General features: G+C 43.1%; 1 protein-coding gene across 1 annotated transcript in view; it reads left to right on the top strand.

Moving 5' to 3' along the window:
• The window catches only part of PLXNA2 (plexin A2), a 408,755-nt gene that overhangs the window by 343,305 nt on the left and 52,050 nt on the right, over positions 1-13,400 (top strand). The window contains exon 16 of the mRNA XM_075335732.1: positions 904-1,071. Coding sequence (XP_075191847.1) covers positions 904-1,071 — 168 coding nt within the window. The remainder of the gene's footprint in view (positions 1-903; positions 1,072-13,400) is intronic.

Raw genomic sequence — 13,400 nt, 5'->3', positions numbered from 1 at the left:
TGATTATTTTGTGCCTATTATATCATTGTGATCAGCAGCACATACCCTGGATGATGTGCTGCTAAGAATGATGATTTTTAAGCAAGTTTAAGTCAAAACAAACCAAAAATCACCCAATGAAAGAGCAAAACTTGGCTGATTTTCAACATGTCGATAAGCTGGAAACGGATTCTTAAGGACGCTTGTTCCTGATTATCGGTAAATGTAAGTGCTCTCTAAGTCCCCCCATATACATTAGACTACCATAGGTCAAACCGACAGTCTTATGTGAATGGGGGGCCTGGTCAGATGATTGTCAGGGGATCCTCTGATTTATGGCGAGATAATCCGCCACCAGAGATGTCTGGCAGCGGCTCTCATAGAGAACATAGGAGCCAAGCAGAGCTAATGCTTATGGGAGAATCGGTAGAAATAACTGCCTGCCGAACCATCTCTCGGCCGACACCATCTAAGGTGCATGGGGGCTTTGCTGTCCAACTTTATCACTAGTGAAACACTTGAATATGTTTTCCACACATTGATTACAGAGCAACTCATGTTTTTTTATGATCAGATTGTGTATTCTGACAGAAATAATGAATTTTGAGCAAGGTTTACCATTGGTATTTACCAATAGTTTTTCTATAACTTTCAATGATATCACGATTCTTCTTATTTGTAAGATTTGTACCCATTGTGTAGCTGTGGGGTTATATAGGGGACAATCTAGGTCAAGACCCCCCAAGTGACCTGGACACCTTACATCCTTCTTGGACTGATTTCCAGGACACTGCACTGTAAATATTTACACCAGGTATAACCTATGGCCATCTGTCGGCTTCCTCCAGCAGTTTCTGCAGCTTGTACTACAGATATAGAAGAAATGGATATGAAAATGACATTATCTGACATTGTTTGTTGCAGGAGGTCCCTGAATGAAATAGTCTGTGTGTCCGCGCCATCCCTGCATGGCTTAGGGGCCGTGCACGTGTCGGTGAGTGTGGACCGAGCCCAGTTAGAGAGCGGCCTGCAGTTTGAGTACATAGATGACCCCAAGGTGCTGCGGATTGAACCCGAGTGGAGCATTGCCAGGTACTATATTTTTAAACTGTTCTGTATTAATTGTATATATATCTCAGTTGCCAATCCGTTCCTTACCTGCCAGTCATTCACCCTAGCTCTGGATGCTGTTCTCAGTTACCATAGCTTAGCATGGTTGGATGTTTGAGGGAGTGGGAATACCATGCTTTACACTGTGCTGTAGTGTAAAGCATGGGGAGAAAAGTGGGTGCCAGTCAGTGCTTTTGCCTTTACAGCACGGCCACCTTATACAGATATGGTTTTCTTTTGCTCCTCTTGAAGTTCTTGCAGTAAGTGACTTTGCCTAGACCTTATTATGGGCATCCTTGTGTCTGTTTATCGCTTAGTTGGCATGTTCCTCCCACATTCATTTAAGAGTTAAATGCCATCTAGATTTTGCAGAATATAAAATGAATTATTCCCTCTATTACAAGTCTACTCAAAGTTGATATTTATTTGTAATTATTTTTTTTTTACAAAACCAAGAAGCTAAATGACCGCCAAACGTAAAGAATCACAAATTGTTTGGCGCAAAACCAAATGTCACTGTAAGTGCAACCATAAAGCAAAAATGGGAGCTATTAACAGATGAAAGAAATTGCCGCACTCCTTCATCTGTACAGGAGAGCAAAATGATTCATTCAGGACACTGCAATATGTCACGCCACAGGCCTAATAAATGAGGCAGGTTAAGGCACAAGTATTGGATTGAAGGGATTTTGTAGGCTTGCAGTGAAAACAAGACACACTTATAAGTTTCCACTGCTAACACGGAGGAGTCGGCTGGATAAGCCAAAGGTGGTGGAGTCACAAGAAGCGTGAATTTGCCCATTCTGCAGAACATCTGTATATCGTGTTATCACAGTCGTGTATGTATCTTATTGTTTTCCACACTTTATGTCCTTCATACGGACAGGCATGTATTAATCACCGCTAGTGATGAGCAAGCACTACCATGCTCAGGTGCTCGGTAGGTGGATGCTCGGATAGGCACGACTCAAGCACTTGAGTGTAAGGGACGTCTATGGGGAACACAAGCATTTCTACACAGAAGATTCCCTGGAAAAATGCTTGAGCCCCCATTGACTTCCATTATAACCAGTACACAAGTTGCACCAATCCGAGCATACAATTGGTCGTTATGTGTAAATTATTTCATGAAATCTAATTGAAAAAAATTATTTTTAGTCCCAATTACTTGCATATAAGTAAAAAACAAATAAAAAATTGTTCTCAAAGATGGACAACCCCTTTAAAATCACTTTTCTATGATATCGGCACTACAAGTGCCTACTGCACCACCTCAATTACAGAAATATACCAGATTTGGCTTGCCCCTACTATTCGTAGCATATGTTTCACCACTTAAAAAGAAGGTTAACTTACTGATAGTGATAGGAGAACATGCTCGGCACCCATCAGTACTCGATCAAGCATCGGCGTGCTCGGGTCCTCACAGTGTTTAGCCAAGTATTGCGGGTGCTCTGATATTTTGTCCATGAAAGAACGACCACAAAGCACAGGCTTGCTTCACAGGCACCCCATGTAGAGCCAATCACAGTCTTTGAATGGGTCTCACTGGGGGTTAAAACAACGTTTTCGGATGTAGTGTGTCAGGAGAAAAGAACCCGCTCCCCTCCCCTCGGAAATGCTCTGTATATGGCAGAACTGGCCCAACTGTCTAATCATTGACTTCCATTCATTACTTGGTTGAGTACTTTCAGAGAGCCTGCTTGTTATGAGTACCGACCACCCCAGCATTCTAGTGCTCACCCAACTCCACTTACTAGTGATGAGCGGGTACTACCATGCTGGAGTGCTCAGTACTCATAATGAGCAGTCAGGCTGGCCCGTGTAACGAGTATAATGGAAGTCAATGGAAAACTCCAGCATTTTTCCGGAAGATCGTCAGGAAAAATGCTAGAGTTCCCCACTGACTTCCATTATACAGTACTTGGTACGTGAGTCAAGCCCAGCTGAGCATCCGACTGCTCATTACGAGTACCGAGCACCCGAGCATGGTACATGGTAGTGCCCGCTCATCAGTATAACTGACCATTGATAAAAAGCTTCTAATAGAAGGCATACACATATTGTCAGGATTCTCCAGTACAATGGTGCCGCCACCATCTGCTATGTATCGCTATAGACCCAACTCTGGTTTTACTTTGTCCAGAGACCATTGGCAAAATTTCTGTTTGTATAATGTCTATAAAATACCGAGCCCCATAGCAGCCATTAACCCATCTCTGTCCACAGAGTAGACAGATCCTCCAGTATAATAACCAGCATATTTTCATCAACCACAGTTTTATTATGTATTTTTTCACATTTACAAACTCATTACAATATCTGGATGTAGAAGCCGTGAAAGAGAAGGGGGTCTATGTATCCTGTGGCATCTTGTAGCCTTAACCCAAGGGAACTGCAATTACATAGTGACCTTTACATTGCAAGCATCGGCCTTTGGAGAAGGTTTGCAGCGACATTTGTGTGGTCCCTGAATGTTCTCCATGATAATCCTTAACCAAATACAACGCCATATTATATAAGTTCCCTCTCACAGTGTCTTAATAAGTAGGGAATTTATAGATTTTCACATATTACAGTGAAAGCCCTGCACATTAGCTTTTTCATTTCCGCAATACTTGGGAATAAATTGGAAGAGTCATGCATAAAAAACAGTAGAAGTGAAATCGAGGATAGAAGATTGTAGTAGGCATGGATATTGCTTGTCTTGTCCGATGCCAGAATGTTCTGGAAACCATTGTCTTAAATGCTCCACCTGGGGTACATCTATAGTGTAGCAGTGAATCCAGCTCACCATTATCGGAATCCACTTCTTGTTCAGAGCCCGGACAAGAGCCTCACCACGGCCCGAGTAATGAATGAGTAAAATTGGAAAGTCCAGCTCAAATGAACAATTTCTTCTTTATTTCTTGATAAATTCAAGTACATGGGACATCAAACACGCACAAGAAAACCGCTCTAGTAGTGTATACATCAACTCGTTTCTGGTGTGCTTCCACCCGTAATCATGATTAATGGGAACCTGCCAACAGATTTGGCGACTATAAGCTGCAGCCGCCACCACTATATACAGCATTCTAGAATACTGTATATAAGAGCCCAGGCCACTATGTAGAATGTAAATATTCACTTTATAATACTCACCTAAGGGGCGTAGCTGCCTACTGGTTGCATGGGTGTCTCCGTTCTCCGGTACTGGCGCCTCCTCTTTCGGTCATCTTTGTCCTCCTTCTGAAGACTGGGTGCATGACGCGTCCTACATCATGCACACTAGCGGCATTGAGGTCCTGCACAGGCGCACTTTGATCTGCCTCAGCAGGGCAGATTAAAGATACCCTGTATCTTCTGATTGCATTCCTCTTCATGTACTTTTTTAGACTCTGTATGTATAAATTCTGGCTGATGACCTGTCCATGCAGCTGGCCTTGAATCCCCTATTAAATCGATGGCTGGACCATATATGACAAGCTTTTCTCCCCCCCATTCACCTGTTGTGCCTCCCCTATTTCCTCATAGACTGTAAGCTTACAAGCAGGGCCCTCACTCCTCTTGGTATCTGAATTTTGTCATTTGTATTGTCTCATATTGTCTGTACATGTCCCCTCTGAATTGTAAAGTGCTGCAGAATATGTTAGCGCTATATAAATAAAAATGATTATTATTACTTGAATTTATCAAGAAATAAAGAAGAAATTGTTCATGTGAGCTGGACCTTCCTATTTTATTCACACATCTATGGTGTGACAAAATCTACATCTGTTACATGCATCTGTATTGCAGATTATGCTGTGGATTTCCCCAATGCATTGCCAAAAATGAAATCTGCAGGGTAAAGTGGCATTCTGCAGATAAAGGCCACATGCACACATTGAGTATTTGGTGAGAGTTTTACCTCAGTATTTGTAAGGCCTCGTGCACACGTTGAATATTTGGAGAGTTTTTTACCTCAGTATCGGTAAGGACACCTGCACACGTTGAGTATTTGGTGAGTTTTTACCTCAGTATTTGTAAGGCCTCGTGCACACAATGAATATTTAGAGAGTTTTTTACCTCAGTATCGGTAAGGCTAGTTTCACACTTGCGTTGGACGGCTTCCGTAGCATTGCTTTGTGTGACGGATGCAACGAATGCGTTGCATATAGTTGCACAACGGATGCTACGGATCGTACAAAACAACGGAAAGCTTTTTTCTTTTTTTTTTTTTCTTTACAGTTTTACCGGCAGCAGACTATTGTGAACAATCAGCTGATCGCTCTCAATAGCCGGCGGCCGGTCGCTCAGCTGAGCGCTGTTACGTGCCTGCTGCCGAGCATGCCGGCGGGCGCTCAGCTGAGCGCTCTCACTTGTCGGCGGCCGGGCATGCCGGCGGGCGGGCGCTCAGTTGAGCACTATCACTTGCCGGCGGCCGGGCATGCCGGCGGGTAGACGCTCAGCTGAGCGCTCTCACTTGCCAGCGACCAGGGATGCCGGCGGGCGGGCGCTCAGCTGAACGTTCGGCCACCGCGAGACAAAATAAAGTTTGTGATTTAAAAAAAAAAAAGAGCATGCGCAGTGAAATCCTGAGGATTCCGCTGCTTAAAAAAAGTTACATGCTGCGTTCCTCCCGCTGGGCGGAAGCAACGCAGTGTCGCCCAGCGGAAGCAACGCAGGTCCTTTTGGCACAATCCGTCATCTATACAAGTCTATGGGAAACAGTGGAATCCGTTAATGGATTCCGCTGTTTTCCAAAAGGGCGGATTGTACCGGAAGGGAAACAACGCAAGTTTGAAAGTACCCTAAGGCCACCTGCACACGTTGAGTATTTGGTGAGTTTTTACCTCAGTATCTGGAAGGCCTCGTGCACACGTTGAGTATTTGGTGAGTTTTTTTACTTCAGTATCTGTAAACTAAAAGCAGGAGTGGGTAAAAAATACAGAAGTGGTGCCCGTGGCCTAACAATCCGCACCACAGGTTCATTTCCACATGGATTCTCTGTGCAGCGGGAGGATGGATACTCTGGATTTTAAATCACAAGCGTGTCCACCCCGCATGAACATACTAAATCTCTTTTAAAATAATGGAAGAGATTTCATGCCATTTATGACAAATAGTTATAACAAATGGGTGTACCACAAAACAGCAAAAAAAACCAACAATTTTTCGGCTCAGTTCACACCAGTGTATAAAAAAATTATCTGATTTCCATCCAGAAATAAAGGACCATTTCTCATCTGCACTGTCATCTATATGGAATATGTTTTAAGGCTATGTGCGCACTAGAAATGTGAAGTTTCTCAAGAAAATTTCTTGACAAACTTCTGGGAGTGGAAGATTTCCGGACCTCCGGAAAAAATCTGCACCAAATCCGCGGTAAATCCGCATGCGGATTTGCCGCGGATTAGCCGCAAATTTGCCGCGATTTTCCCGCAGGTTGTTCCCTGCGGATTTTGCAGGCTGTACTGCAGAAATCTGCAGGGTACCTGCGGAAAAGAATTGACATGCTCATTTTCTCAAGAAATTTTCTCAAGAAAATCTTCTCAAGGAAATTTCTTGAGAAAAATCCGCAGCGTGCACACAGCTATTTTTTTTTTCTCATAGGATTTGCTGGGAAATGTCTGCACAAAGATTGCAGACATTTCTCAAGAAATTTCCGAAGCAAATCCGCGGGTAAAACGGCCTAGTGCGCACATAGCCTTATACATTTATAAAATATACAATTCCAACAGTTTCTTATGTTAGTAGTGGCAATGTATGCAGAAAAATCAGATTCTCTATAGAGATGAGCGAACCTGAACTTTAAATTCAGTGTTGGTACTGAACACCGACTACTAGAAACCAGAGGTGGGGTTCGGCGTTCAGATGTTTTACATATGCACAACCACACGATCAAGCATTGACGCTCGGTGCTCGGCCCAGTGTGAGCTGCTTGCAGTGTCTGAATGGCTCTCACTGGGGGAACAATCGGCATTATCGGATGTAGTGTGCATCTCCACTAGTGATGAATGGGCACTATTATTCTCTGGTGCTTGGTACTCATAGCAAGCAGTCGGATGCTCACATAGGGTCGACTCGTGCACCAAGTATAATGGAAGTCAATGGGTAAGTCTTCCGGAAAAATGCTCAAGTTCCCCATTGATTTCCATTATACTCGGTACTCAAGTCACACCCATATGAGCATTAACTACTCGTTACGAGTACTGAGCATTCGAGCATGGTAGTGCTCGCTCATCACTAATCTCCACATATTCTGGAGGTTGCTTAGTGCAGCCATGTAAATGAGGCATTAAGCTGACGTAGACATAAAGATGATCTACAATCAGTACTGATGATTATTATGTCTATAATGTGTGCCCGTTCCTGGAAGTAGTAAACGCTGCTAGTGCAGATTTTACTATAGAAAACTGTGAGAACACGTGAAAACCCAAGTAGAATTGGTGTAATTTAATATATACATATAAAGGATGAGTATAACAGGATCATATGTTTTAAGATGGAGGAAGGAATATCTCATTCTGATAAATGATGACTCCGTTTAGAGCAGCATGACATTGCATTACACAAAAGTATTAGTGTTACTGGCCAGTTAGTGGGGCTACAAGGATGTGATCTGCTTATCACCTTTTTTGTATCCATGTGAGTAAATCAAGATAATGGATCCATATAAATATCAGCAAATTTACATTCCCATGTCAAAATTATATTGATCTTAAGTGTTTCCATTGATTCTGGCCAGTGATATTATAGATCCGAGACTCCAATGCCATCATTCTGCACAGTAATGGTATTGATTTGTATGGAGTCCTATGTCGACAGTGTTGAATCTGTCAAGTTCTTCTCAAGCATTGGTTTTTGATATTACACTTTTTATCGGATACAGATTAAAATGTGTAAGTCAACTTGTATTTTACTACAGAAGCGTATTCTCACATATCATCTTCAAGGCGGGAAACTGCCAAATCTCATTTATAAGGCTTTATTGTATCTTGTAAAGAATAAACTGGACTTATGTAAAATAATAAAATTCATACAAATCATATATTCATCTGCTTAGTATCAACTGAGGGTACTTAGGTGTATGACTACTGGAAAGAGCTGCAAAGATGCCTGGCACAACCAATAGAAAAGCCTATTCGTGTATTCCTAATCATTTTGCCATAACTTTCATATTTTTCCACGTAAAAATATTATATAATATAGAAATCAGAATCTGGTACTGAGCAATACCTGTGTTTCACCTCTTTATTCCCAAAATAGGCCAGGATGCTGAGTAATCATGTTCAATGTGTTAAAGTAAGGAAGGAGTTAGAAGTTTTCATACCAGCATTAAAAAAGGTTTATAAGGAGTAAGAGTCCATTCTTGAGGCCTCTTTCACACGTTCGTGAAAAACCACGCACGTTTTTCACGAACGTGTCAGAGGTGCGTTTTGTCCTCCATGAGCCGTGTTTATGGCCTACGTGTGTTATCACGGATAACACATGGAGAACGGGAACTTTCTGCTCACCTGTACCTGGCGTCTCTGTCCGTGGTGCTGATCTTCAGTCTCCGGTCCTGCCAACTCCCCGCTGCTGCAGCTTCCGGCCGCAGTGAAGTGAATATTCAGTGAGCATAATGAGCGGCGGTCGGAAGCAAGTGACAGAAGCGGCAGAGACAGGAGGGCTGGAGAAGGTGAGTAAAGTTTTTTTTTATTCTCTCAAACACGTGTGTTTTCTCCGGCGCGTGTCACACAGAACACCTACGTGTGGTCCCTTTGCGTTCCGTGTGACCCCCGTGATGCCGGAGAAAAACTGACATGTTGACGTGTGAAGCACACGGACACACGTATGCTCCACATGTACACACGGTCCATGGCAGAACACGCACATGAGCGCAGACTCATTGATTTTAATGGGTCTACGTGTGCCCGTGTCTCCGATACGTGAGGAAAAGGACCAAACATGTACCGGAGACACGGACGTGTGAAAGAGGCCTTAGACAAAGAGCTGCTTAGGGGGGTTTGGCTAAGCTGAGTGGATGCTGGACGTGTCTATATTTACTATGCAGTCATGTATTCTACTATTTGCTATCATGTAAGGAACCCCTAAATTTATGCATGGTACCCCCCTATTTCTAATGACTATAAAAGAGATGATTCTCATTAAAATCATTTGGAGAGCTTTGGAAATCACATGCCTGTGTATTTCTTTAATTCTCACTGGCACTGTAGGATAAATCACAGAAACCTTTAATTAGAGTAGGAAATACTTCAACAAATGGACATCTCACAGTTGTAGGATTGCTTCAGTGGAATTTATAGTTTCTAGTTGATCTTTTGAATCTTGATAGATCTAGTACCGGGAGTATTAGTTTACATTAGAGACAGGTAAAATTGTTATACATTTCTGAAACTATTGAGGATATCATTACCCAGAGGAGCAGGCAATCATGAATATGTCTACTTGAGAATTACAAAGGCTTGGCGATTTACTTGAAAGTTGTTACGGTATATTATCCTATTCACTGCTTTGACAATGTTCAGAAAACTCCTAATGCACAAGAAACAGTCTATAGTAATAAAATAAATAGAAGACCAGGAGAAGGAAAAAGAAATGTAATAGGGAGCAGCAGTGATGGCATCTAATTAGAGAAACAAAACGCCAATTTACTGGTACCGGAAATGCAGTCTAAGAGGCTCCCTTGTGTGATTGCAATATTACCTATAACTTCATGGAAAAATGTATGATGTTGCCAATGTATGTAAAGCACTGTGGAATCAATAGCGCTATATAAATGAATAAATATTATTATTATTATTTTGATATAAAAGAAAACAAAAATATAAAACCTTCCTCTAATATAGCATATATAATTAGAAAAAAAATGTCAGAATAAATAGTAGCTCTGCAACTTTCAGAAAGAAAGGCTAAAGTTCAGGCTCTCTACTATCTCACTGTTTTAAAAGTTGTAGGAGACTTCCTATTTCTGAGTCGGAAACCATTGTGTGTAAATAGGAGTGTGCTTGACGTAAACACAGGGGAGATGCTGTTATCTTTATACTGGAAGTACTGTAGATGGATTCCTGTGTGTTTTGTAGCAGCAGGAGGAGAAGAAGGCTGAAAACAGGAACTGCAATTCTCTCACAGCCTCTCCTTAAGGCCACGTCTCACTAAAGGCCCAGTCACACACAACGACTTAGGCTATGTGCGCACAGTGCGTTTTTCGCAGCGTTTTTGCGCGTTTTTCGGGTGCGTTTTTGGCCTCAAAACTGCAGGACTTTGCTTCCCCAGCAAAGTCTATGAGTTTTCATTTTTGCTGTCCGCACACATCTGTTTTTTTTACCTGCGTTTTTGAGTTAAAAAAAAAAAATGGACATGTCAGTTCTTTCCTGCGTTTTTCTGCGTTTTTCCCCCATGCAATGCATTGGAAAAATGCAGCAAAACGCAAAGATCAAAAACGCAGCAAAACGCAGCCAAAAACGCACCAAATCGTGGCAAAAACGCATGCGTTTTTTGATGCGTTTTTTCGACGCAGGTGCGTTTTTGTGCGTTTTTGGCGGCCAAAAACGCACAAAAACGCAGCGTCAAAAAGACGCAGTGTGCGAACCTAGTCTTAGGCTGCTTTCACACCTCCGGTTTCTGCAATGCGGTACAATCCGGCACTTTGCAGGAAAATCACAACCGTTTTTTTTGCTGCCGGTTGCGATTTTCCTGCATAGACTTTAATTAGTGCCGCATTGTGCCGCATGGCCTTGCGTTCCGTCCGGTTTTTGCCGCATGCGGCAGATTTAGCCGATGCGGCGGCCGGATGGAACGTTGCCTGGCACGTTTTTTTGTGCGGCAAAAAAAAACGCATCGCGCCGCATTCGGCCGATGCGGCGCATTTTTCAATGCATGTCTATGGCGGCAATAACCACATCCGGCCGCCACATGCGGTTTTTGCCACTGCGCATGCTCAGTAGCATGCCGCAAGCGGCAAAAACCGGACTGGCCGCAAAGGAAAAACTTATGCAAAGGATGCGGTGTGTTCACCGCATCCGTTGCATAGCTTGCACAGCCGGATTGAGCCGCAGAGCTCAAGCCGGTTGTGTGAAAGCAGCCTTACCAGCGATCCCAAAAACGATGCGACCTGATAGGGATCGCAGGTAAGTCGCTGGGAGGTCGCAGGTGATATGTTACACAGTCAGATCTTACCAGCGACGCAGGAACAATACAGGTCGCAGTAGCGACCTGTATAACGATCTCAGCAGTCACTGGGACTCTGTCACACAGTGTCAAACACAGCGATGGGTCCTGCCCAGCAGGACATCGCCTTTGAAGAAAATGGCCTGGACCATTCTGCAACGACTAGAGATCTCACAGCAGGGGCCTGATCGCTGGTAGGTGTCACACATAACAAGATCGCTAACGGGATCGCTACTGCGTCACGGAAACAGTCACTCAGCTCCGATCTCGCTAGCGATCTTGTTGTGTGACGGTACCTTAAGCGACATCGCTAGCGACATCGCTGCTGAGTCACGTTTTTTGTGACGCAACAGCGATCTTGCTAGCGATGTCGCTTTGTGTGACATCCAGCAATGACCTGGCCCCTGCTGTGAGGTCGCCGGTTGTTGCTGAATGTCCTGGACCATTTTTTGGTCATTGCTCTCCTGCTGTGAAGCACACATCGCTGTATTTGACAGCGAGAGAGCAACGATCTGAATGTGAAGGGAGCAGGGAGCCGGCTTCTGCGGACTCTGGTAACCAAGGTACACATCGGGTAACCAAGCAAAGTCTTTGCGTGGTTACCCAATATTTACCTTGGTTACCAGCATCCGCAGCTTCTAGAAGCCAGCTCCCTGCTCCCTGCACACTTAGCCAAGGTACACATCGGGTTACTAAGCAAAGTGCTTTGCTTAGTAACCCGATGTGTACTATGGTTACCAAGCACAGCGTCGTTACACGGGTGGCTGGTGGTTGATCTCTGATCACTGTGGAGATCTGCCTGTTTGACAGCTCACCAGCGACCATGTAGCGACGCTCCAGCGATCCCTGCCAGGTGGGATCGCTGGAGCGTCGCTTAGTGTAACGGTACCTTTAGTGTGTTGTGGTTGTAGCTATTTGCCTATGTACAGTATACAGTGAGATTTACCCTTTGGAGGCAGCTGATTCCTTCTGTTGATGCAGTATACACAGGGACATTTTATCACGTAACAATATTCAATTTGAGGTAACGATTGGCCTAATGAGGTGAGGTTAATTTTTGCCTGATTTTCACTTTGCTGATTTACTTTTGATGACATTACGAGAAAAACAGATTAATTAATTATAGGGCGGCACGGTGGCTCAGTGGTTAGCACTGCAGTCTTGCAGCGCTGGGGTCCTGGGTTCAAATCCCACCAAGGACACTATCTGCAAGGAGTTTGTATGTTCTCCCCGTGTTTGCGTGGGTTTCCTCCGGGTACTCCGGTTTCCTCCCACACTCCAAAGACATACAGATAGGGACTCTAGATTGTGAGCCCCAATGGGGACAGTGTTCATGATGTATGTAAAGCGCTGTGGAATTAATAGCGCTATATAAATGAATAAAATTATTATTATTATTATTATTATTATTATCCCTAGGGATGATCAAATACCTCAAATATTCCATATTCGACGAATAGGTCGCCGCTGTTCGACTATTTGCGAATATTTGATGCGCAATGTAAGTCTATGGGAAATCCGAATAGTTGCCAAATAGCAAGTATTCGGGCTTCCCATAGACTTACATTGCACATCGAATATTCGCGAAGCCTAATATTGCCGAATATATATTATATGATATTCGATCATCCCTAATTATCCCATTATATTTTATGGTCCAGCGAGTGGAAAAAAAACAGGAAAATAGTCCAACAGGCCAAATCCTGCTAGATTTCAGCTCAAAGCACTGTAACTTCAGATGATGTATATATGTAATTGTAAATCTGCACCTCTGTTATCCTGAGGAAAATCATGTGACAAGTTAACTAGATATTTGAGAAAAATCGTGTAACTTCATGTATGTCATTTTTTTTACAATTTGTAGGTCCAGTATTTACATTTGTTCTGACGTATGGTTATTTAACATCTATGGATAGGTTTAGGGCCCACAGAAACTCATTACTCAAACTAGTGATTCTTATATATATTACCACAAGGGAATGCCTGAAAAATCTTTCCACTCCCAGGAAACCATCATTATTATTATTATTATTATAATAGCCATTTCTGTCTGAAAACAGCTTGGTAAAGGGTGAAACATTCTATAGTTCATGTTCAGTGGTATAACTGTGTGCCTTGCATATGGTAATTAAGACAGATCTTGTTGCTACGTACGCACCTCTGAAGGAGCTCCA

Source organism: Anomaloglossus baeobatrachus, chromosome 2 (assembly GCF_048569485.1).
Source record: "Anomaloglossus baeobatrachus isolate aAnoBae1 chromosome 2, aAnoBae1.hap1, whole genome shotgun sequence".
Taxonomy (NCBI): Eukaryota; Metazoa; Chordata; class Amphibia; order Anura; family Aromobatidae; genus Anomaloglossus; species Anomaloglossus baeobatrachus.
Note: the sequence above shows the minus strand (reverse complement) of the source record. Positions and strands in the feature narration are given on the sequence as shown.